General features: G+C 40.7%; 1 protein-coding gene and 1 long non-coding RNA gene across 2 annotated transcripts; one reads left to right on the forward strand and one right to left on the reverse strand.

The window, feature by feature from the left end:
- Nucleotides 1–319: 319 nt before the first annotated feature.
- Nucleotides 320–2437, reverse strand: LOC116412334. The gene is made up of 4 exons (XR_004223679.1): nt 2083–2437; nt 1764–1798; nt 1201–1270; nt 320–410 (listed from the first exon to the last, which is right to left on the reverse strand). It is a non-coding gene; the product is annotated as an uncharacterized LOC116412334 (long non-coding RNA).
- Nucleotides 2438–19135: 16698 nt separating this feature from the next.
- Nucleotides 19136–21034, forward strand: LOC100485994 (olfactory receptor 5V1-like). The gene is made up of 2 exons (XM_002938494.1): nt 19136–19171; nt 20087–21034. Exons 1-2 carry the CDS (start codon nt 19136–19138, stop codon nt 21032–21034), a joined length of 984 nt encoding a protein of 327 aa, XP_002938540.1.
- Nucleotides 21035–23924: the final 2890 nt, after the last annotated feature.

Here is a 23924-nt window from a genome sequence, read left to right on the forward strand (position 1 = left end):
GCACACATGGCACCATTTTGTGCAAAGGACTGCACCTGTCTCTGAATGTGACACTGGCTGCATGTGACAGTGCTACATTTAGAGAGGGCAAGTGGTTGGGGGTATGTGACTGTCCCCTGGAACACCCCCAGCTTTCACAAAGATACACAAAGTAGAGAACTTCAGGTGCCACAAGGTGCAGGAGAGCCCTTTACTTACTTTGCAGCAGATTCTAAATCTGGCACAAGGCACAGAGCATAGCCTGCAGACCAATCACAAAGGGCATGGGCCTCAAGGTATGCCATTTTCTACCCTTATTGGCCTTGGACTTTCCCTGGGGCAATGGCAAACAATACTGAACACATAAAAAGAGCATTTTTGTTTTACTTACAGGTCTTCCATCTTTCCAAACTGCTGCCTGTAAAAAAGTTCTGCAGAGAAAAATACATTTTTATTAAGCACTGAGCTAAAGGAGGGAAATTAATTAACATATAATCACCTAATGCTGAAACCTTGGCCAGTGTTGTTATTTTTCCGATCTTTTATATTTTGGACTAAAGTGTCTTGTTTTATAGACTACTTCCCATTTAATAGCATGTACTGGACCTTTCAGAAGACTTACCCCCATATGTAATAAAAGCCGCTAAGTTTGCCCAAGTGCAGTAACCCATTAGCCAACAATGAAATGTTTGCTTTTAAGCAGGTGACCAGTAAATATTAAATATTACATAACCCCAATAAAGTCTAGAGCACTGGTGATAGTTTTATAGCCATACACTAGAGACCAAAATCATTTTCTCCCATCTGGAGGACTAACTAGCAAAGCCCAGGGTACTTCCCTACAGAGTGCTACAACCCCATTTTTCCCCTATTCCCAGGTATCACTTCAACTGATCCAAGCTGGGTACAAGGGCAGTCAGATACCATAAAGCAGAAACAAATTGCTGCAGAAAAAAAGGCAGTGCTATATCTATTTGCCCCTGGCAAGGGCTTTTTGGACTGCATATGCACCCATCTCAAAGGATTCAGCACAGTCATTGATGCATACCCAGTTTGTACAGGTACCAAGATAGTAGCTTGGGTGAATCAAGTTTAAGCAAAATAAAGCTGCTGATGTACATGGGAATGCTGGGAGTGACACTTTCTAATCCCAGGGAAAAGCTGTTGGCCTACTGACAAGCACAATGACTTAAAGAATTTATGACTAATATAGGATTTTACCGTAATAGGAAAGAATTTCTTCAAAATTGGTATTTTCTGCCCTGAAATCCTCCAGGGCACGGAGTAGCATCTGTAAATGAAAGAAAGAGCTTTAGTGACACAATTTGAAACGCATCTGGCTTTAAGGAGAATAGTGACGGCATGTCAGGCATAAGGGTTATGGCATTTTGTTTGTCATTAGCCACCCCCACTCCATCTGTCACCTCTCTTAATATTAGTGAGAACTGCCATACTGCTTGCTTTAGGTGCCTGTTGTTTTTTCAGACTTTTAAGGAAAAAAGCCAGGCTCACTGGGGGGGGGGGGTACAAATTTGTTAGTAGAACTGGCGACAGTGGAAAACATTGAGCACTAAGTGAATTAGCCTTTCTTTGTTCTTTAATGGATTGCTGCACAAAGGCAAACTGTATGGCAGCCCCCACCTATTTGTGGAACAGGCACAGAAGTAGGAGTTGTGCAAACAGACAGCGAGATGCATAAGAGGAGGCTATATTTTCCATTACATGTGTAAAAAGGAGAGTGTGTTTCTCTTTTTTTGGAACTAGAAAAGAAACAGATACATTACCCGAAGCGCCGGCATCTTCCTTGCGCTACAGCAACCTAAAGGCAAAAGAGGTGTACAAATGAGCCTTATGTTAACAGCAATAGGGAAGGATTCACTACTGTGACATGGCTGCCTGCAGTACATTCCCCTGGTCAGGGTAATTATTGAAGAAAGGAGCGCAGGCCCAGGAAAGAGATCTAACAAAGTGGCACCCCCAGTTTATTTAGGGCAGACTGCTCTAAGGGCAATAGCACATGAAGAGATTTGTCAACCCCCAAAGAAGACAATTCTCCTAAAAATGGGCAACAGGTTTCTGTAACAACTGGATTTGCAAGATTACCAGATGATATCTGCTGTCCCGATGAAGTCTGATGTCCAGATGATCAGAACCAGAAGCCTAAGATGACTCTGGCTTCTGGCTGAAGTCGAGGGGCCCGGCACAAGGCCGGGGTACCCCAAGGGGGTCTCTCCCTCAGTCGAAGCTGGCTATTCAATACACTAGTTCAGAAAAGAATGGAAAAAACTGAACTGTGGAATAGCCAGAAAAATCCTGTGGAAGAAAGATCGCACTGAAGCACTGACGAAAAAATAGCTCTGAAGGTCGCACAACACTGTATGGGATAAAAGAATAAAAAGGATAAAAAGTCAGCATTTGTCACAAAACTTTTCCTATAAAATACAGAGGAAGGCCATAGGCGGAGGGTGACTTTTTTGTTTGGGGAGGCTAAAGATGGGCCATAGAGAGACTGACCTAAAGCTAATGTGAGACTTAGTGGATTCGCTGCTGGTGTAAAAAATGAACCTCCCAACTACCTCTTGTGGTTCCCACTGACTCCCAGGGATACTGGGCAAAAGTGCGGGTGGGAGAGCTTTTTTACCCTAAAATGCTTAGGATGTAAAAGTATTCATATGTGCACTTCTGTGAGGGGTTTTCCATCCATTTGTGCTTGGGATTAGTTAACTTAAAGGGGTAGGTCACCTTTAAATTAACTTTTAATATAATGGAGACATTGAGACAATATTGGAGAATATTGAGACAATTTGCAATTGGTCCTCTTTTAGTTTTAATAGTTTTTCAGTTATTTAGCTTTTTGTTCAGCAGCTCTCCATTTGGTATTTCAGCAGCTATCTGGTTGCTAGGGTCTTATTTATCCTAGCAACCACATAGTATGTATACATTATATACAGTGAGATGCAGTCTGTATATTCAAAACCAGCACATTATATGCAGTGAGATGCAGTCTGTATTTACAAAATCAGCACATTATATAGAGTGAGACGCAGTCTGTATTTACAAAACCAGCACATTATATACAGTGAGACGCAGTCTGTATTTACAAAACCAGCACATTATATACAGTTAGAAGCAGTGGGTACTGATGGCAGATATTCAGGCCCTGGCACTCTAACACTGGCACTGATACACAATATTTGACCCCACTGTAACTAACTAGAAATGAACAAAACAATGACAAAAGTAAAAGACAAAATAGTAAGTGCAAAAAAACAACAAATATATAAAAGCACAATGAGCTTTTTCAGAGGGAAAGAGTTAACTTACCATCCATCATTCAGGGTAGGGGATAGGGATTTTATAAATGTCAGGTCAGGCAAAAAACAATTTAATTTTAACTAGTGATTCAGCCTTTAGAACTGTATTGTACCTGTGTATAATACCTGTGTATATTACCTGTGTATAGTACCTGTGTATATTACCTGTGTATAGTACCTGTGTATAGTACCTGTGTATATTACCTGTGTATAGTACCTGTGTATAGTACCTATGTATAGTACCTGTGTGTAGTACCTGTGTATATTACCTGTGTATAGTACCTGTGTATATTACCTGTGTGTAGTACCTGTGTATATTACCTGTGTATAGTACCTGTGTATATTACCTGTGTATAGTACCTGTGTATAGTACCTGTGTATAGTACCTGTGTATAGTACCTGTGTATATTACCTGTGTATAGTACCTGTGTATATTACCTGTGTATAGTACCTGTGTGTAGTACCTGTGTGTAGTACCTGTGTATAGTACCTGTGTATATTACCTGTGTATAGTACCTGTGTATAGTACCTGTGTATAGTACCTGTGTGTAGTACCTGTGTATATTACCTGTGTATAGTACCTGTGTATAGTACCTGTGTATAGTACCTGTGTATAGTACCTGTGTATAGTACCTGTGTATATTACCTGTGTATAGTACCTGTGTATAGTACCTGTGTATAGTACCTGTGTATAGTACCTGTGTGTAGTACCTGTGTGTAGTACCTGTGTATATTACCTGTGTATAGTACCTGTGTATAGTACCTGTGTGTAGTACCTGTGTATATTACCTGTGTATAGTACCTGTGTATAGTACCTGTGTATAGTACCTGTGTATATTACCTGTGTATAGTACCTGTGTATAGTACCTGTGTATTGTACCTGTGTGTAGTACCTGTGTATTGTACCTGTGTATATTACCTGTGTATAGTACCTGTGTGTAGTACCTGTGTGTATTACCTGTGTATAGTACCTGTGTATAGTACCTGTGTATAGTACCTGTGTATTGTACCTGTGTGTAGTACCTGTGTATATTACCTGTGTGTAGTACCTGTGTATAGTACCTGTGTATATTACCTGTGTATAGTACCTGCGTATATTACCTGTGTATAGTACCTGTGTATAGTACCTGCGTATATTACCTGTGTATAGTACCTGCGTATATTACCTGTGTATAGTACCTGCGTATATTACCTGTGTATAGTACCTGTGTATGGTACCTGTGTATATTACCTGTGTATAGTACCTGTGTATAGTACCTGTGTATATTACCTGTGTATAGTACCTGTGTATAGTACCTGTGTATATCACCTGTGTATAGTACCTGCGTATATTACCTGTGTATAGTACCTGTGTATAGTACCTGTGTATATTACCTGTGTATAGTACCTGTGTATATTACCTGTGTATAGTACCTGTGTATATTACCTGTGTATAGTACCTGTGTATATTACCTGTGTATAGTACCTGTGTATAGTACCTGTGTATGGTACCTGTGTATAGTACCTGTGTATAGTACCTGTGTATAGTACCTGTGTATATTACCTGTGTATAGTACATGTGTATAGTACCCTTGTATAGTACCCGTGTATAGTACCCGTGTATATTACCTGCGTATAGTACCTGTGTATATTACCTGTGTATAGTACCTGTGTATGGTACCTGTGTATGGTACCTGTGTATATTACCTGTGTATAGTACCTGTGTATTGTACCTGTGTATAGTACCTGTGTATAGTACCTGTGTATATTACCTGTGTATAGTACATGTGTATAGTACCCTTGTATAGTACCCGTGTATAGTACCCGTGTATATTACCTGCGTATAGTACCCGTGTATATTACCTGTGTATAGTACCTGTGTATTGTACCTGTATATATTACCTGTGTATAGTACCTGTGTATATTACCTGTGTATAGTACCTGTGTATATTACCTGTGTATAGTACCTGCGTATAGTACCTGCGTATAGTACCCGTGTATTGTACCTGTGTATAGTACCTGCGTATAGTACCTGCGTATAGTACCCGTGTATTGTACCCGTGTATAGTACCTGTGTATAGTACCTGTGTATAGTACCTGCGTATAGTACCCGTGTATTGTACCTGTGTATATTACCTGTGTATATTACCTGTGTATAGTACCTGCGTATAGTACCCGTGTATTGTACCTGTGTATTGTACCTGTGTATAGTACCTGTGTATAGTACCTGTGTATATTATCTGTGTATAGTACCTGCATATAGTACCTGCGTATAGTACCCGTGTATTGTACCCGTGTATATTACCTGTGTATAGTACCTGTGTATAGTACCTGTGTATTGTACCTGTGTATAGTACCTGTGTATAGTACCTGTGTATAGTACCTGTGTATAGTACCTGTGTATTGTACCTGTGTATAGTACCTGTGTATTGTACCTGTGTATATTACCTGTGTATAGTACCTGTGTATAGTACCTGTGTATATTACCTGTGTATAGTACCTGTGTATTGTACCTGTGTATAGTACCCGTGTATAGTACCTGTGTATATTACCTGTGTATAGTACCTGTGTATATTACCTGTGTATAGTACCCGTGTATAGTACCTGTGTATAGTAGCCGCGTATAGTACCCGTGTATAGTACCCGCGTATAGTACCCGCGTATATTACCCGTGTATAGTACCCGTGTATAGTACCCGCGTATAGTACCCGTGTATAGTACCCGCGTATAGTACCCGCGTATAGTACTCGTGTATAGTACCCGTGTATATTACCTGTGTATAGTACCCGCGTATAGTACCCGTGTATATTACCCGTGTATATTACCCGTGAATAGTACCCGCGTATAGTACCCGCGTATAGTACCCGCGTATAGTACCCGTGTATAGTACCCGTGTATAGTACCCGTGTATAGTACCCGCGTATAGTACCTGTGTATATTACTCATGTATATTACCCGTGTATATTACCCGTGTATAGTACCCGTGTATAGTACCCCTGTATAGTACCCGTGTATAGTACCCGTGTATATTACCCGTGTATAGTACCCGCGTATAGTACCCGCGTATAGTACCCGCGTATATTACTCGTGTATAGTACCCGTGTATATTACCTGTGTATAGTACCCGCGTATAGTACCCGTGTATATTACTCATGTATATTACCCGTGTATAGTACCCGCGTATAGTACCCGCGTATAGTACCCGCGTATAGTACCCGCGTATAGTACCCGTGTATAGTACCCGCGTATAGTACCCGCGTATAGTACCCGCGCATAGTACCCATGTATATTACCCGTGTATAGTACCCGTGTATAGTACCCGTGTATAGTAGCTGTGTATAGTACCCGTGTATAGTACCCGTGTATAGTACCCGTGTATAGTACCCGTGTATATTACCCGTGTATATTACCCGTGTATAGTACCCGTGTATAGTACCCGTGTATAGTACCCGTGTATAGTAGCTGTGTATAGTACCCGTGTATAGTACCCGTGTATATTACCCGTGTATATTACCCGTGTATAGTACCCGTGTATAGTACCCGTGTATATTACCCGTGTATAGTACCCGTGTATAGTACCCGTGTATAGTACCCGTGTATATTACCCGTGTATATTACCCGTGTATAGTACCCGTGTATAGTACCCGTGTATATTACCCGTGTATATTACCCGTGTATAGTACCCGTGTATAGTACCCGTGTATATTACCCGTGTATATTACCCGTGTATATTACCCGTGTATAGTACCCGTGTATAGTACCCGTGTATATTACCTGTGTATAGTACCTGTGTATATTACCTGTGTATAGTACCTGTGTATATTACCTGTGTATAGTACCCGTGTATTGTACCCGTGTATATTACCTGTGTATATTACCTGTGTATAGTACCTGGGTATAGTACCCGTGTATATTACCTGTGTATAGTACCTGTGTATAGTACCTGTGTATATTACCTGTGTATAGTACCCGTGGGAGTGGGATAAAATCTGCAGCAAAAGTTGAGAGTTGGTTATGGAATATGAAGTCAGCCAGTGACTGACTGTGCAAAGTTTGGGAACCCTGGCATAAATAGTGTGAGAATGACAGCATTTTAAATTTAAACAAAAAAAAAATCAATAGGTAAAATATGATTGGCTGTTGGCAGATCCACCCACATTTTAAAACCTAAAATTGCAGTCCCCTAGCGACCCTGGTGTTACTACTGTGAGAATGGCAGCAGGTTGAATTTCCTCATTGAAAATCAATAGTTAAAATCTGATTGGCTGTTGGTGGCCCCACCCACTTTTTTAACCGCAGTTACCTGGTGACTAGCTCTGCAAAGTTTGGTGACCTTATTATTAATATTTAAAGAATGGCCGCAGTTTAAATTTAAACGTATGTAGTCTATAGGTGAAATATGATCGGCTATTGTTGGCCCCGCCCACTTTTCTAAACTTGGAGTGTAGTCACCTAGTGATAAACTGTGCAAAGTTTGGGGACACTGACATTAAACATGTGACAATGGCAGCAGTTAAAATTTTCCCACTAAAAACAATCAAAGAAATGTGATTGGCTTTTGGTGGCCCCGCCCACTTTTTCTAACCTTGTGTACGTAGTCACCCAGTGACTGACTGTGTAAAGTTTGGGAACCCTGGCATCAAACCAATAAAATTCAATAGGTAAAATCTGATTGGCTGTTGGTGGCTCCACCCACTTTTAAAAACTAAACTGCAGTCACCTAGTGACCAACTGTGAAAAGTTTGGGGACCCTGTGATTAACACTGTGAGAATGGCAGCAGGTTGGATTTCCCCATTGAAAGTCAATAGGTAACATCTGATTGGCTGTTTACAGCTCCGCCCACTTTTGGGCATCCAACAATCATCATATTTTCATTCAGGCTGACCCCATGACTATGTGATTCAAGTTTGGTGAGTGTACCCTCAAAGCTGTTTACCTAATTAAAGTCAATGTGTGAAATTTGATTGGCTGTTGTTGGCCCCGCCCACTTTGGTTTTTCAACCCAATATAATAATGATAGTAAATTTCTGTTTGGTTGCTATGGGTAATGACACTTGGAAAGGTCCATTAATTTGTTAGATCTCCATGTGTAACATTTGCAGTTACACATTACACTTCTTATATCAGGAAAACACCAAATCCATAATTTCAATTGAATGTTTTTACTTTGTAATAAATAACAACATTTCATATCTGGTTGCTAAGCTCCATGACCATAGCAACAAGGCCATTCTGTGTCAGAATGGTGTATAAACACAAGATGGTTTAAACAGGAATTTAAGCATTAAAGAATACTAAGCCACAATATTACCCATCCATTGCCTTGGTTTCCAGTTGCCAGGGCTACTGACCCTAGCAAGCAGTTGGTATGTTATTTTTACCTCGAAAAGTAGGCAAAATAAAAATAATTTAATAATTGACATAAAAATAGAAACCGACAACAATAATTCAGGGGTTACCTAGGAGATTAAATAGATGCAAGGGCTAATTTACCAATTTAGGTGCTTAAATACAAAAGTGCGGTTGCCAGTAGCAACCAATCAGCAGTTAGTCATCTATGGGGGCATCACCATGAACTAAATCAGGCCCTGTGACTAAACTAAGCAAAACGTTTCTGTTGGACTCATTTATCAACAGAACCAAAAAACGCAAGCATTCGAATGGCTGCCATGGATTACTGCCCCAGTGGCGCTTTACCCAGTGTTCAGAAATGCCCCCTGCCATAAACATCATTTAAAGCAGGGCAGGGAGGTAAATAACCAGCCCAAACCCAAAGTGAGATTAATTAGGGGGTTGGCAGCACAAACAATGTGGCAGTAAGTGCTCAAGGGCCAACATGGCCAAAGTACCATATATTAATGGGTAACTAAGGAGCGGTAATTAAATATTATTTTATTCAATAATGCCCCTGCCATTTTTCCCTGTTGCCCCACAGCCAGGGAATTTTAAGGTAAAGTGCAGGCAACTTGCTAATAAATGTTATTCTGTACAATGAAAAAGTATTGGTATTTATTCAGTTAAACATAAGAGCAGGGCAGATACCCAGGGGCAAAGGGGCAAAACTCTAATTAATCTGACAATACTGAAACTTGATAAGTGCAAAGTTATGCACTTTGGTAGAAATAATATAAACGCAAACTATCTACTGAATGGTAGTGTGTTGGGGGTATCCTTAATGGAGAAGGATCTAGGGGTTTTTGTTGATAACAAGTTGTCTAATTCCAGGCAGTGTCATTCTGTGGCTACTACAGCAAATAAAGTGCTGTCTTGTATAAAAAAGGGCATTGACTCAAGGGATGAGAACATAATTTTGCCCCTTTATAGGTCCCTGGTAAGGCCTCACCTTGAGTATGCAGTGCAGTTTTGGGCTCCAGTCCTTAAGAGGGATATTAATGAGCTGGAGAGTGTGCAGAGACGTGCAACTAAACTGGTTAAGGGGATGGAAGATTTAAACTATGAGGTGAGACTGTCGAGGTTGGGGTTGTTTTCTCTGGAAAAGAGGCGCTTGTGAGGGGACATGATTACTCTGTACAAGTACATTAGAGGGGATTATAGGCAGTTGGGGGATGTTCTTTTTTCCCATAAAAACAATCAACGCACCAGAGGCCACCCCTTTAGATTAGAGGAAAGGAGTTTCCATTTGAAGCAGCGTAGGTGGTTTTTCACGGTGAGGGCAGTGAGGTTATGGAATGCCCTTCCTAGTGATGTGGTAATGGCAGATTCTGTTAATGCCTTTAAGAGGGGCCTGGATGAGTTCTTGATCAATCAGAATATCCAAGGCTATTGTGATACTAATATCTACAGTTAGTACTAGTGGTTGTATTTATAGTTTATGTATGTGAGTGTATAGATTGGTAGGTGTGGGTTAGGTGTGCTGGGTTTACTTGGATGGGTTGAACTTGATGGACACAGGTCTTTTTTCAACCCTATGTAACTATGTAACTATGTAACTATGTAACAATAAAATATTTTATCATGTGGCACGGGGTCCCCAAATGTTTTATTTTTATGGGGGCCCGAGTGAAAAAAGTGTTTATTTGCTTGCAGCCCTGCATAACGTCATCTTGGGTCTGTGTCTCCCAACCAGTGCTAAGATTAAAGGCATCTCCAAAGCCAACTTTAGGGGGAAATTCTCCAAATTCACTAAAATCAGTGACACAAGCAACATCCACTAGTCTGGGGGTGGGGTCACCCAACTATTTCCCCTCTTTTTTTTAACAAAAATAAAGGTTCTTTAGCAAAACAAATCTATCAGAGGAGATGGATTCTTACCTCTCACCACAATGCAAACCAACGGACTAAAACCAACTGCCAAATCCCTGGGTGTGAAGCCAACTTTAGGGGGAAATACTCCAAATTCACTAAAATCAGTGACACAAGCGACATCCGCTAGTCTGGGGGGGGGTCACCCAACTATTTCCCCTCTTTTTTTTAACAAAAATAAAGGTTCTTTAGCAAAACAAATCTATCAGAGGAGATGGATTCTTACCTCTCACCACAATGCAAACCAACGGACTAAACCAACTGCCAAATCCCTGGGTGTGAAGCCAACTTTAGGGGGAAATACTCCAAATTCACTAAAATCAGTGACACAAGCGACATCCGCTAGTCTGGGGGGGGGTCACCCAACTATTTCCCCTCTTTTTTTTAACAAAAATAAAGGTTCTTTAGCAAAACAAATCTATCAGAGGAGATTGATCCTTACCTCTCACCACAATGCAAACCAACGGACTAAACCAACTGCCAAATCCCTGGATGTGAAGTCAGCTCTCATCACATGACAATAAATGTTAATAATAATAATAATAATGACAAGTGCTACACATAAAGGCTAAGTTTAACCTGTTGATGAGTAAGGTGCATATGGCATTTATCTGACCTTAGATGGGCAGTACATACATAACCTATTATGTACACAGAGCATTGCTGTGTATGAGTGGATTATTGAGTCAGTGCAGTTACTGTGCTGCCATATGTGTTGGAAAGATCCCCTCATTCATCAGCCATGGTTTTAGTCACTGCTGTTGCTAAGGGTGTATAACCAGGGGGCCTTAACTTATAGGGTGTCCCTTCCTTAGCGTGAATAGTGGGTAGAGATGGGAGCCTCAACTATAAGGTTTTATCCTTAGTAGGGGAAACAAAATTAAAATATTTTATCATGTGGCACAGGGGTCCCCAAATGTTTTATTTTTATGGGGGCCCGAGTGAAAATAGTGTTTATTTGCTGGCAGCCCTGCATAACGTCCAATCTTGGGTCTGTGTCTCCCAACCAGTGCTAAGATTAAAGGCATCTCCAAAGCCAACTTTAGGGGAAAAGTCTCCAAATTCACTAAAATCAGTGAGACAAGCAACATCCACTAGTCTGGGGGGGGGGTCACCCAACCATTTCCCCTCTTTTTTAACAAAAATAAAACAAATCTATCAGATGAGACTGATCCTTACCTCTCACCACTATGCCAACCAACGGACTGAACCAACTGCCACATCCCTGGGTGTGAAGTCACCTCTCATCATATGACAAGTGCTGCACTTAAAGGGGAAGTTTACTCTGTTTTCAAGCAAGGTGTATATTATTATTATATTTATTTATAAAGCGCCAACATATTCCGCAGCACTGTACAATAAGTGAGTTTTATACATTGTATATGGCATTTATTTCCCCTTTGATGGGCAGTTCATACATAGCCTATTATGTACACAGAGCATTGCTTTGTATGTGTGGCCTATTGAATTAGTGAATTACTGTGCTGCCATATGTGTTGGAAAGATTCCCTCATTCATCAGCCATGGTTTAATTCGTTGCTGTTGCTAGGGCTGTGTAACCAGGGGGCCTTAACTTATAGGGTGTCCCTTCCTTAGCCTGAATAGTGGGTAGAGATGGGAGCCTCAACAATAAGAAGGCTTTATCCTTAGTAGGTGAAATGGTATATACAAATTAGGTATTGGGGGCAGATGGTTGGGGGCATCAACAGGAATTATTCATTACTCTGGCAGTGATAAAGCAGCTTGGCTGTTGGCCTTAAACTATTCTCTAAGTAGAAACTATTGCATCTTGGGAATCAGGAAGTGACCCTCATGTCAGTACCACAATTATTATTATTATTAACATTTATTTATAAAGCGCCAACATATTCTGCAGCGCTGTACAATAAGTGGGTTTCATACATTGGACATACAGAGTAACATATAAAGCAATCAATAACTGATACAAAAGGGGAAGAGAGCCCTGCCCAAAAGAGCTTACAATCTACAAATATGCCAGACATGCTACAGAAACCTTCATAACACAGGGAACCCTTATTTGGCGACTCCCTCTGTCCCCATAAATATATGTTTCTTGCTATAAATCTTTACTCAAATATATTTAGTGGATTAGTTGCACCCTGAGATAACAATAACAATTATATCTACATCACATAGAAACTCTCTCAGTGCCAGGGAGTGGGAGTAGCCTGCAGCCTCTGTGAGCCTCTTCCTAAGTGAATTGCATATGCACATCTTCACATCAAGCTGTTTGTGTCACTGGTACAGAAAGCAATACCAGTCTATCCCTTGCTATACACTGCCTGCTGGCATCATTCATTCAAAATGACAATTTGTAAATAATGTATTGAACTTTCTCAATAATCAGTTTGCTCATAATAGATCTTATATCAGTATTTTGAAACGCTGCTTAGAAATTAATTTGCTTTCATCAAAAATAAAATTTTTGTTTGGGTTTACATCCCCTTTAATAAGAAACACAGCTTTCAAGTTCAGATCCACAGATGCATTGGGGAATATAACTAATAAGTTCAATAGCACTGTTCTAGCCTGCTTGTCAGCACATGTAACGCCACAGTAAGGCCTAGGGAACATGGGGTGATTGGCCCCAAAGGCAAACTCTGGTGGTTAAAAGATCCGTGTCCATGTCACCTCAACTATTGTTATTGAACAAACCGACTGTGTGCCAAGCATATAGAATTGGTAACAGATGGATGTCTTTTTAAAATCACAGAATATCTGTTCCCCCCCCCCCATGTGTGAGCTAATAAAGCCTGCACTACAGCAGCGCGTGCACATATGGAGTGACCCAAGGCTCAGTGTGCACATGTATATGTCCCAGCATGGCCACCCCCAGCGGGACCTGCTAAAGTAGAGGGCCCAGCATACAGTGGCGCCTAGTTCTCTATAAACAATATTGTTCTTTTGCAGTTATTTTTAATTATGTTGTTTCAACCCAACTCAGCTTATTCTTCCACTTCTTCTTCATAGCACCCCCCATTTTCTAAACGCTACTCCTCCTACAGTTTTAGGGGTACAACACCCAGACTCGCCCTATAGCAGAGCAGGTTGCTTGTGCTTTTCTAAGTGATCCCGCCCCCCCTTTTTTTGTGTGCGCCACACCGAACACCCCAATTTTCCAAATGACTTTGACAGGGAAGATTTTCAAACAGCTGCCACTCTTACAGCTGCACTCCCTAAATTGATGACCCAAAGTGGGAGGAGCCAACAACAGACAATTTATATTTTTTATTATTTGTGGTTTTTGAGTTATTTAGCTTTTTATTCAAAGGCTTTCCAATTTGCAATTTCAACAATCTGGTTGCTAGGGTCCAATTTACCCTAGCAACTATGCATTGATTTGGATGATACACTGGAATATAAATGGGGGGGCACCTGAATAGAAAGATGATTAAAGAAAATTAGCAAAACAACAAATTTGTAGTTTTACAGAGCATTTGTTTTTTTAAATGGGGCCAGATGGAAAGCTGGAAAGAGGGAAAAAAAAGAATGCAAATCATTTAAAAACTATAAAAAAAAGGAAATAAAAGAAGGCCAACTGAACAATTGCTTACAATTAGACATTATATAACAAACCAAAAGTTAACTCAAAAGTGAACCTCCCCTTTAATAGGGGAAATAGAAAATAGAGACAGGTCAATCAAAATTTTTCTGAACCCTTTGGTTTATACCAGTGGTGGGCAAACTGCGGCTCTTTAGGCCCTTGAATTTGGCTCTTCCAGGTGTGGGTCACATGTATAGTGCGATCGCATTTTCATTGCCTGTAGCAAAAATCAGCAGGAGGGGGTGGTCTTTGGGCTACGGGAGACGCGGTGCAGGTGGGGGGTGGGATACGCAGTGCAGGGGAGGCTCACTCGTTTCATCAACAAGTGAGCCAGAGACAGTCTGCAACAAATTTGGCTCTCAAAAGAAATTTCAATCGCTGTTTTGTGGATATTTGGCTCAGTTTGGCTCATAAGTTTGCCCACCACTGGTTTATACAATCTTATTTTAGTGTGTCCTGTACATCAGTTCGTCAGGACCAAAGACAAAGAGATGTTAGTCTGAATTATGTGCTGACTTTTCCGTTGCAAACAGGTTCTGCAAGAAATAGAGAGATAGAAAGAAACTGCCATTAGTGGTCCCTTGACAGGGCATTTGAATAATCAGTGGAAAGGTGCATAGGGGTTGTTCACTTTAAAACAAGCTTTTAGAGTGTAGAGAGTTACATTTTAAGACATTTTGCAGTTGGTCTTAATTTTGTATTATTTTTTGTTTTTGTTCAGAAGCTCCTGGAGTATGAAAAATCAACAGTTTCTGGTTGCTAGGGTCCAAATTACCATAACAACCAGGCAGTGGTGTAAATGAGAGACTGGGAGATGAATAGGAGAGGCCTGAATAGAAAGCTTACAGATAAAAGCAATATTCAGACCAATTGAAAAGTTGCAAAGAATTCTATAACATCCTAAAAGTTAACTTAATGGTGAATCACCCCTTTAAACTTAGGATGCTTTGAATTGATTATTTTTGAAATTGCCTGAATAAAGGTTCCCATACACGGGCCGATTCTAGCCGCTGATATCGGTCCCTTAGACCGATTCGGCAGCTAATCGGCCCATGTATGGGCACTACCGACGGGCCTGCCCGACTGATATCTGGCCTGAAATCGACCAGATCTCGATCGTGCAGGTTAGAAAATCTACGGGTGGGCGATATTGGGAGAATCCAGGATAATTTGATCGTTAAAATGATGGGCATAGTAAAAGTCGGTCTGGGGACCGCATCAACGAGCGATGGGATCCCCGGACCGATTTTTCCTTTGCCCGTCGTTATAATTCACAACAGACCTGTCTGAATCCTAAATCAAATTAAAATAATTGTATTAAGTGCAAACAAAACATTGTCATGTTCAGTTGCCCGGCACTTTAAAATCAAATGAATGTAGTAGGCTGACACTCTTTATGTAAAGCAGCGGTTGTTGAACTTTTCTAGTTTAAGCTCCAGCTTTTCCAGAGCCTCATTTAGTCCATAACCAGGTTACATATATATGTATATATACAGTATTTTGTACAATACTGTATATAAAACATTTTTTAATATACAACATATTTTGTACATTCAAAGTGTTAACTGTGTATATGTAAATCAAATACAAAATGAATCCATTTATTTCCAGGATGTAAAACAGCAAAATATGGAATAATCCAAGGGGGTGAATAGTTACGTAAGGCCCGGTATCAGGGTATTCAGTGAATTGGGCACATGCCTATTGTTTGTTTATTTAACTAGATTCTTGTGTGCTAATAATTCCGATGAAAGGAAAACAATTCTGATGAATTTATTAATTGAGATTTGTTTTCATTTATTGGTTATTAACATTGAGTGTTTGATATACACATGGGGAAAAGTGCTTATTACTGCTTATTGCCTAATTATTGTATTAATTATACAGTAACACTCTGGATGTCCCAGGGGCACCTCCGAGTGGGATAAATAGTGCAGAATCTCAGCAGGAATCCTACTATAGGCCTTAGGAGCAGGCAAGTTGCCTGTTTAGTCTGTTAGAATGTAATTCTGATTTTTCCTAGCCTAGCAGTAACCAGTAGTATTCATTCATACCTGAGTTCTCCATAGCCAATGATTATGTTTAGAGGAATTCCATAAAACATACATTTTGTTTTCACTGAAAGTCATGTTCCCGGTAAGTATATGCAGCATATGGAGAAGAGCACTTTAAGAAAAAGAAAATTCTCTACGAGGAAATAGGACTGCTTAAGAGCTATGATTTTAAATAATGTCAATAAACCTGATCATGTTTCTTTACGTGAGTCTGGCATTTACTCATCCTCCTGCTGGTTATTACTGGATTCCACATCCATTTCTTATTGCCTGGATTTGTAACTGTTTTGTTTTGGGTTTTTTCAATACACATTTGTTGCACGTTTAGCAACAAAAGAATACAAATAATAATAATAAGATAATAAATCCTTTGTAATAGAGCATAAGACTTTCCAGGAGGGTCATGGTAACAGACTTGAAAAACACACACAGTGTCGGACTGGCCTATCAGGATACCAGGAAAACTCCCGGTGGGCCCAGGTGCCAGTGGGCCCTTCTGCTCCTGACCATTTGGCCTGCTTCATGGTCATTTCCTATTTCTCAATGGGAACAAAGAGGAAAAATAGATGGAAGGCTAGATACTGGCATGTAAGTAAAAATAATAGGAGAATAAAGATTTTGAGTGAGGAAAGGAGGAAAAATATTTTGGAGAGTGGGCCCTAAGGTTTTCTGGTGGGCCCCCGGGGTTCCAGTCCGACACTGAACACACATAACACAAACCATAATATTTATAGTTACTAATACTAGGGGAGAGATTTTGACTGCAAAATGTGGCCACTCCACAATGCGAAAACAGAATTCTGCCCCACACACACAATGTGCCCAGTTAGGCCCAGGCACCATGTAAAGTACAGCTGGGTCCTTGGTCATGTATTTGGCAGAATAGTTAGTAGTAAGGACCAGAAAAACATTTACCATGAATGCCAAACAGTGTGTTCTGTATTAAAGAGGTAGTTCACTTTTAAATAAATTTATAGTATTATGTGGAAATTAATATTCTGATACAATTTGCAATTAGTCTTCATTTTTTATTTTTTGTGTGTTTTTTTTTTAGTTATCTGGCTTTTTGTTTAGCAGCACCCCAGTTTGGTATTTCAGTAGTGACCCTAGCAACCAGGCACTGGATTAAATGAGGGACTGGAATATGAATAGGAGAGGGGCTGAACAGGAAGATAAGTAAGAACAAGTAGCAATAACAATGAATTTGTAGTCTCACAGAGTAGTTTTTTGGGATGCTGGGGTCAGTGACCTCCATTTGAAAGATGGAAAGAGGCAGAAAAGGAACATTAAAAAACTTTAAAAAATAGTACATTCTATAACATACTAACAGTTAACTACCCCCTTAAGCCAGTATACAACAACATTTCAGTTTAGGGCATAAAATTCAAGGTCCCAAACTTTCGAGTCAATATTTGCCCAACCTGTAGAACTAAATGGGGCTTTCTGGATAAGGGATCTTTTCATAATTTGGATCTCCATACCTTAAGTCTGCTAAAAAATCATTTAAACATGAAACAAACCCAATAGGATTGTTTTGCCTCCAATAAGGATCCATTTTATCTTAGTTGGGATCAAGTACAAGGTACTGTTTTATTATTACAGAGGAAAAGGAAATCAGTAAAAAATGGTAATTATTTGCTTATAATGGAGTCTATGAAAGATGGCCTTTCTGTAATTCACAACTTTCTGGATAATGGGTTTCCGGATAACAGATCCTTTACCTTAAAGGGACAGTAACACCAAAAAATGAAAGTGTATTAAAGTAATAACAATATAATGTACTGTTGCCCTGCACTGGTACAACTGGTGTGTTTGCCTCAGAAACAGCGCCGGATTTCTAAATGACGCGCCCCGAGGCCGCCCCAATTCGGCGCCCCCACCCGCCGTGCGAGCGCGCATGCGCAAACCACCTCCTCCTTCCCTGCCGCCGCGCTAACGCGCATGCGCATGCGCCAAAGTTAAAACTCCCATACGGAGCAGTGGGGAGAGGTCCCCATTGCTCCGTATGGGAGCAAAATTTTAAAAATTTGCGTGTGGCGGGGCGGCATGCCGCCCCTATGTTTATGCCGCCCTAGGCCCGGGCCTTTGTGGCCTCGCCACAAATCCGGGCCTGCTCAGAAAGACTACTATAGTTTATATAAGTAAGCTGCTGTGTAGCCATGGGGGCAGCCATTCAAAGGAGAAAAGGCACAGGTTACTTAGCAGATAACAGACAAACCCCCATTATATGGGGCTTATCTACTAGTTATCTGCTATGTAACCTGTGCCTTTTCTCCTTTTTTCCAGCTTCAATGGCTGCCCCCGCGGCTACACAGCAGCTTATTTTTATAGTAGCTTTTCTGTAGCAAAAACACCAGTTTGTTGCAGAGCAACAGCACATTATATTTTAATTACTTTAAAACACTTTAATTTTTTTAAGTTACTGTTCCTTTAAATAAGCTAAGAAAATAAATGAATATTTTGTTGTGCATGTGTTACTTCTCACTTATCTGAAAGAGCCCAGTTGTTGTGCCATAGTGCTAAAACCCATGTCAGTTGCAGTCAATATATACAAATTCATATGTTTAGAATATTTTTATGTTTGCCAAGTGTTATACTGTATACAGTGTCATCTGACACTTATGTATGAAATAAGTCGTTCTTTACCTGGTTATTAACATCTGTTTTTAACTATAGAGTGTCCGGACTGCATCGGACTGTAGGGGCACAAACGACGGGCCTGCCCGACATCTGGCCTGAAATCGGGCAGGTTAAAAAATGTAGTTGGATTGTGGACCACATCGGCTCATTGATGCGGTCCCCGAACTGACTGCGCCATTTACTGGCGTTCTAATTCGATCAAATTAGCCTAAATTCACCCGATATCGCCAACCTGTAGGTGGGGATATCAGGAGAAGATCCGCTCGCTTGGTGACCTTTAGCGATGGATATCACTTAAGATGAAATAGGAAAGGTCAGTTCTATCCAATATCAATAGAACATGTTAGTTATCCCTATAAACAAGGCAAATCGAAAGGTAAGTGCTAAAGAGCTAGATCCTGTATCTGCCACCACACCCTAACTTGCTCATGTCAATGATACAAAACATTGTGCTGTATTCATGGGGCCGGCTGCAGGTCTCTGTGCTTTTAAACCCCATTTTTACACTTTTCACCCCATCTTACTGTCTAGACTTTGTTTCTAAGGATTTGTTTGTAGATGCATACATCAGATATTCGCTATCTGTGTCCTACATAAAAGAAACAAAATGGGGTTCATTCACTAACACTAGCAAAGCTGCAGAAGACAGGGCCGATTCAGCACCAAGTGCCCCCCCTGAGGCAGCAAAGCTAATGCCCTTCCCCCAGTGGGTTGAGGGGGGGGGGCACATTGCTAGTGCAGAAAATGCAATAGTGCTATAACACTAAAAGAGACAAATTCTGATGTAAAAATCAGTATTTCTGCTTTTTGCCGCTCCTGGTAAACCGAGAAGCACTGCTGCCCAAAGAAGGGACTTATCCCATAGCACCCAATCAGAAATTTGCCTTCATTGCTTCCCTAACTGTAGTCTGATCAAAGCATATCATTGGTTGATTGCATGCTATGGTTTACTGAATTGGAGCAAATTGTAGGTAAATAAGCCAAATCAATATTTTTGTAATTATTTGCTTACAGTAAGTACACTAGATTTGCATTAATTTTAACCTTTGAGGCAGGGGGGTTTCCAGACTGTGTGGCTGTCCTTATTAGCGGGACCCAAAACACTGTAACAGTGAAATTTAGGGGGGGGTGCTTCTAAATTCACTCAATTTTAGAAATATTATTTATCTTTTTACAGGGAATTTATTTAAAACATTTAGAAACCAACAGCCGAGTTCTTTTTATCACTGTTATGCTGTAACTGTTTCCTATCCATCACAAAGGCATAAGAAACATTTTTGATTTATTTCAGATGTCAGTCTCTGAAGAATTTAAATATGAGAACCGTACAACAGTTGAGTATTTTCGCTTGCTTGATTTTTCAGAGGGCTGGCTTCTGGTTGCCATCTTGTTTCTTTGCATTTACCTCACCATTCTGATAGGTAATTGCTGCATTTTTGGTATCATTCGCTTTAGTTCAAGTCTTCACACCCCAATGTATTTTTTTCTTAGCAATCTTTCACTACTCGACATCTGTTACTCATCCGTCTCGCTCCCCTTCATGCTGATAAACTGCATTTCCGGGAACACAAGGGTGTCTTTCATCAAATGTATTGTGCAGCTGTATTTCTTTGTCTCTTTAGGGGGAGCAGAGTGTATTCTTTTGGCTGTTATGGCCTATGACCGATTTGTTGCCATATGCAACCCACTACATTATGCCAAAGTAATGAGTGGGACGCTCTGTGCAGGCCTAGCGGCTGCGTCATGGGCCAGTGGTTTCCTAAACGCTATACTTCATACAGTCATGACATCTATACTCTCATTCTGCCAGGCTGAGCAGAGCATCGACCATTTTATCTGTGATATCCCCCCTCTTATAAAAGCTGCTTGTAATTCCACCAATACCAGTAAAACATTATTGTATGTTGTCAGTGTCTTCTTGGGGTTCACTCCTTTTCTTTTTATTGTAATTTCCTATGTACATATCATCTCCACCATCGTGAAAATAAAGTCTTCAGAAGGGAGGCAAAAAGCCTTCTCAACATGCTCATCCCACCTCATTGTGGTAACAATGTTCTATGGAACAGCCAACCTCAATTACGTAGGCCCTACCTCTGGCTACCCGTTACACTTAGAGAGAATGTTTTCCCTGTTATACAGCATCTCAACTCCACTTTTAAATCCTGTCATCTACTGCCTGAGGAATAAAGATGTTAAAGGGGCCCTAAAGAAAACATTTAGAAAAGCTTTGTATTATTAAGATCTCACATACAAACCCACAAAAAATAAAATCAATAAACTAAACAATGAATTCTGTTTAATAACCAACACAAAGGGGCAAATTTATCAAAGTATGATTGGGTCCGAATGGGAAAAATTTGTATTTTTTCTAAGTTTTAGAACTGTGCGTATTTTCTGCGATTTTTTTCGTTAATTTCCGCAACTTTTTCATTGCTTTGTGACAATTTGTGCTACAAAATCGTATTTGTCGCAACGAGTATGAAAGTGTCGGATTCATTCAAGCATCAGTATCGTGACTTTCGTTAGGCCAGGTTGGAGCTGCAGAGTGCCATTGAGCCCTATGGGAGACTTTCCTTGGGCCAGGTTGGAGCTGCAGAGTGCCATTGAGCCCTATGGGAGACTTTCCTTGGGCCAGGTTGGAGCTGCAGAGTGCCATTGAGCCCTATGGGAGACTTTCCTTGGGCCAGGTTGGAGCTGCAGAGTGCCATTGAGCCCTATGGGAGACTTTCCTTGGGCCGGGTTGGAGCTGCAGAGTGCCATTGAGTCCTATGGGAGACTTTCCTTGGGCCGGGTTGGAGCTGCAGAGTGCCATTGGGCCCTATGGGAGACTTTCCTTGGGCCAGGTTGGAGCTGCAGAGTGCCATTGAGCCCTATGGGAGACTTTCCTTGGGCCAGGTTGGAGCTGCAGAGTGCCATTGAGCCCTATGGGAGACTTTCCTTGGGCCAGGTTGGAGCTGCAGAGTGCCATTGATTCCTATGGGAGACTTTCCTTGGGCCGGGTTGGAGCTGCAGAGTGCCATTGGGCCCTATGGGAGACTTTCCTTGGGCCGGGTTGGAGCTGCAGAGTGCCATTGAGCCCTATGGGAGACTTTCCTTGGGCCAGGTTGGAGCTGCAGAGTGCCATTGAGCCCTATGGGAGACTTTCCTTGGGCCGGGTTGGAGCTGCAGAGTGCCATTGAGTCCTATGGGAGGCTTCCAAAATCATGCACTGAAGAATCAAAGTCAGAAAGTTTTTTGCGCTGTTTACAATTGTTCGGATACGAAAATTTTGGAACTTTTGGATTGTACCACAATATTTTCATATGACCACGATGCAAAATTTCCGCGCTTTTAATGCACATCTAAAATTATCAGATTTAATCTGAATTTTTGCTATCGTACTTTTAAATGTCCGAAATTCGGATTTTGAGATATGGGCCCCATAGTCTGACTTTCCAAATCTTACATGTAAACCCTTACATTTTCCTACCATTTGTACTGCATATATTCCTTCTGTTCACCAGCACCATCACGTCTTTCTGAAACAAATAGTAGCTTTAATCTGGCAGCCATTTTCCCTCTGACATCATCAGGGACATTTACATTTGCAAACAGCACATGTGCCCTGTAAAGGTCATGGAATGAAGAATGCAAGCTTACACAGGCAGAACTTACTTTGATAATAAGTCCTGCTTGGACTGAGCACTATAATGGTTAAACTGAGCTCAGGAGAGGAGGTTAGGAAAAAAAACATGTTTCTCCAGCAGAGTGCACAGCTAGAGCAGAGCTTCTATGGAAACCAGCAGTACCATCTCTTCATTTGCTGTTAGGCTGGAGGGTGTGTTTAATAACCTAAGTTTAGAAGAACTGAGCATGCTCAATTAGCCAAAAGCCAAAGCCAGTTCCTAAGGGAGGGGGCAGAGTGGGTTAGAGGAGGAAAGGGAATCCCAAGTGATTCATTTTTTTGTGGGGGGTTTACGTGTCCTTTAAAACATAAAGTTCAACTTTTGCCTTGAAACAATATGTCATATTTTCATTTTCATCTACTCTCATCTACTCATCAACTCTTATACGCTGTGGCAGGCAGAATCTACTACCTTCCCATCAAAAACAGCAGAAGGTATATAGTTGTGTCAGCAGATGAAATTTCAGTTTGTAAAGATCAGCAGTGACCCAAGAGGCCAAAACTGACCCCAAGATGATATTTGTGCCTGATAAACAGCATAAAACTGGGTTCTCCCCACTGTTATACAACTGTTATTTGTACATCTATGGCCTTACTGCAAAATGTAAGTGCCCACAAATTAATTTCAGTTTGCCAATGGACACAATGAAATAAGACATGTTGGTGACAGAAGGCGAGGGGGTGCAAAGACATTTTCCATAAAAAGGTCTATACATCTTTATTATATAAGCCCTAACCGGGCAGACTAACTATATTGCACAGTTATGGGACCTGTTTTCCAGAATTCTCAGGCCCTGGAGTTTTCCAGATAAAAGGTCTTTCCATCATTTGGATCTCCATACCTTAAGACTACTAAAAATAATTTAAACATTAAACAGAATAGGATTGTTATGTTATATCTCAGTTGGGATCAAGTACAAGGTACTATTTTATTATCACAGAGTAAAAGGATATATGCTTTACAAATTTGAATTTCATTAAAATGGAGTGTGAGGGAGATGCAAAAAATAGTTGACTGGCACGAGTGTAATGCAAGTGGGGCTTAGCCCCTGCTAACACGCCAAGTGGGCCGCTAAATTTAAAAAATTTGAGTTTCAAAAACTTGATAGTTTGCTTCTTTTGCTGCAATTTTCTCCAATTTTCTCCAATCACTGCAATCACTGCAATCACGTCAGCGTTCAGTTGAATCAAATCCAAATACATCGATAACACAAGGCTTTAACACACAGTCCAAGTCATCCCCTGAAGATGACAGATGTTTATTTTGATCTTCTTGCATTCTGTTCATTTACATTAAGTAGAGCTTGGATTTTGTTCAATATTCAGCCAGATCTTTTGCGGATGATTTGGTATTTGCCAGAATCCAAAGGTTATGGAATCAGCACATCCCTTGTATTTTTTTGCACTTGATGATGGCACTTTCATTTTATTCTAATTGAAGCCAATGGAAAGATATATAGATGAT

The sequence above is a fragment of the Xenopus tropicalis genome, chromosome 7 (assembly GCF_000004195.4).
Source record: "Xenopus tropicalis strain Nigerian chromosome 7, UCB_Xtro_10.0, whole genome shotgun sequence".
In the NCBI taxonomy this organism is placed as follows: domain Eukaryota; kingdom Metazoa; phylum Chordata; class Amphibia; order Anura; family Pipidae; genus Xenopus; species Xenopus tropicalis.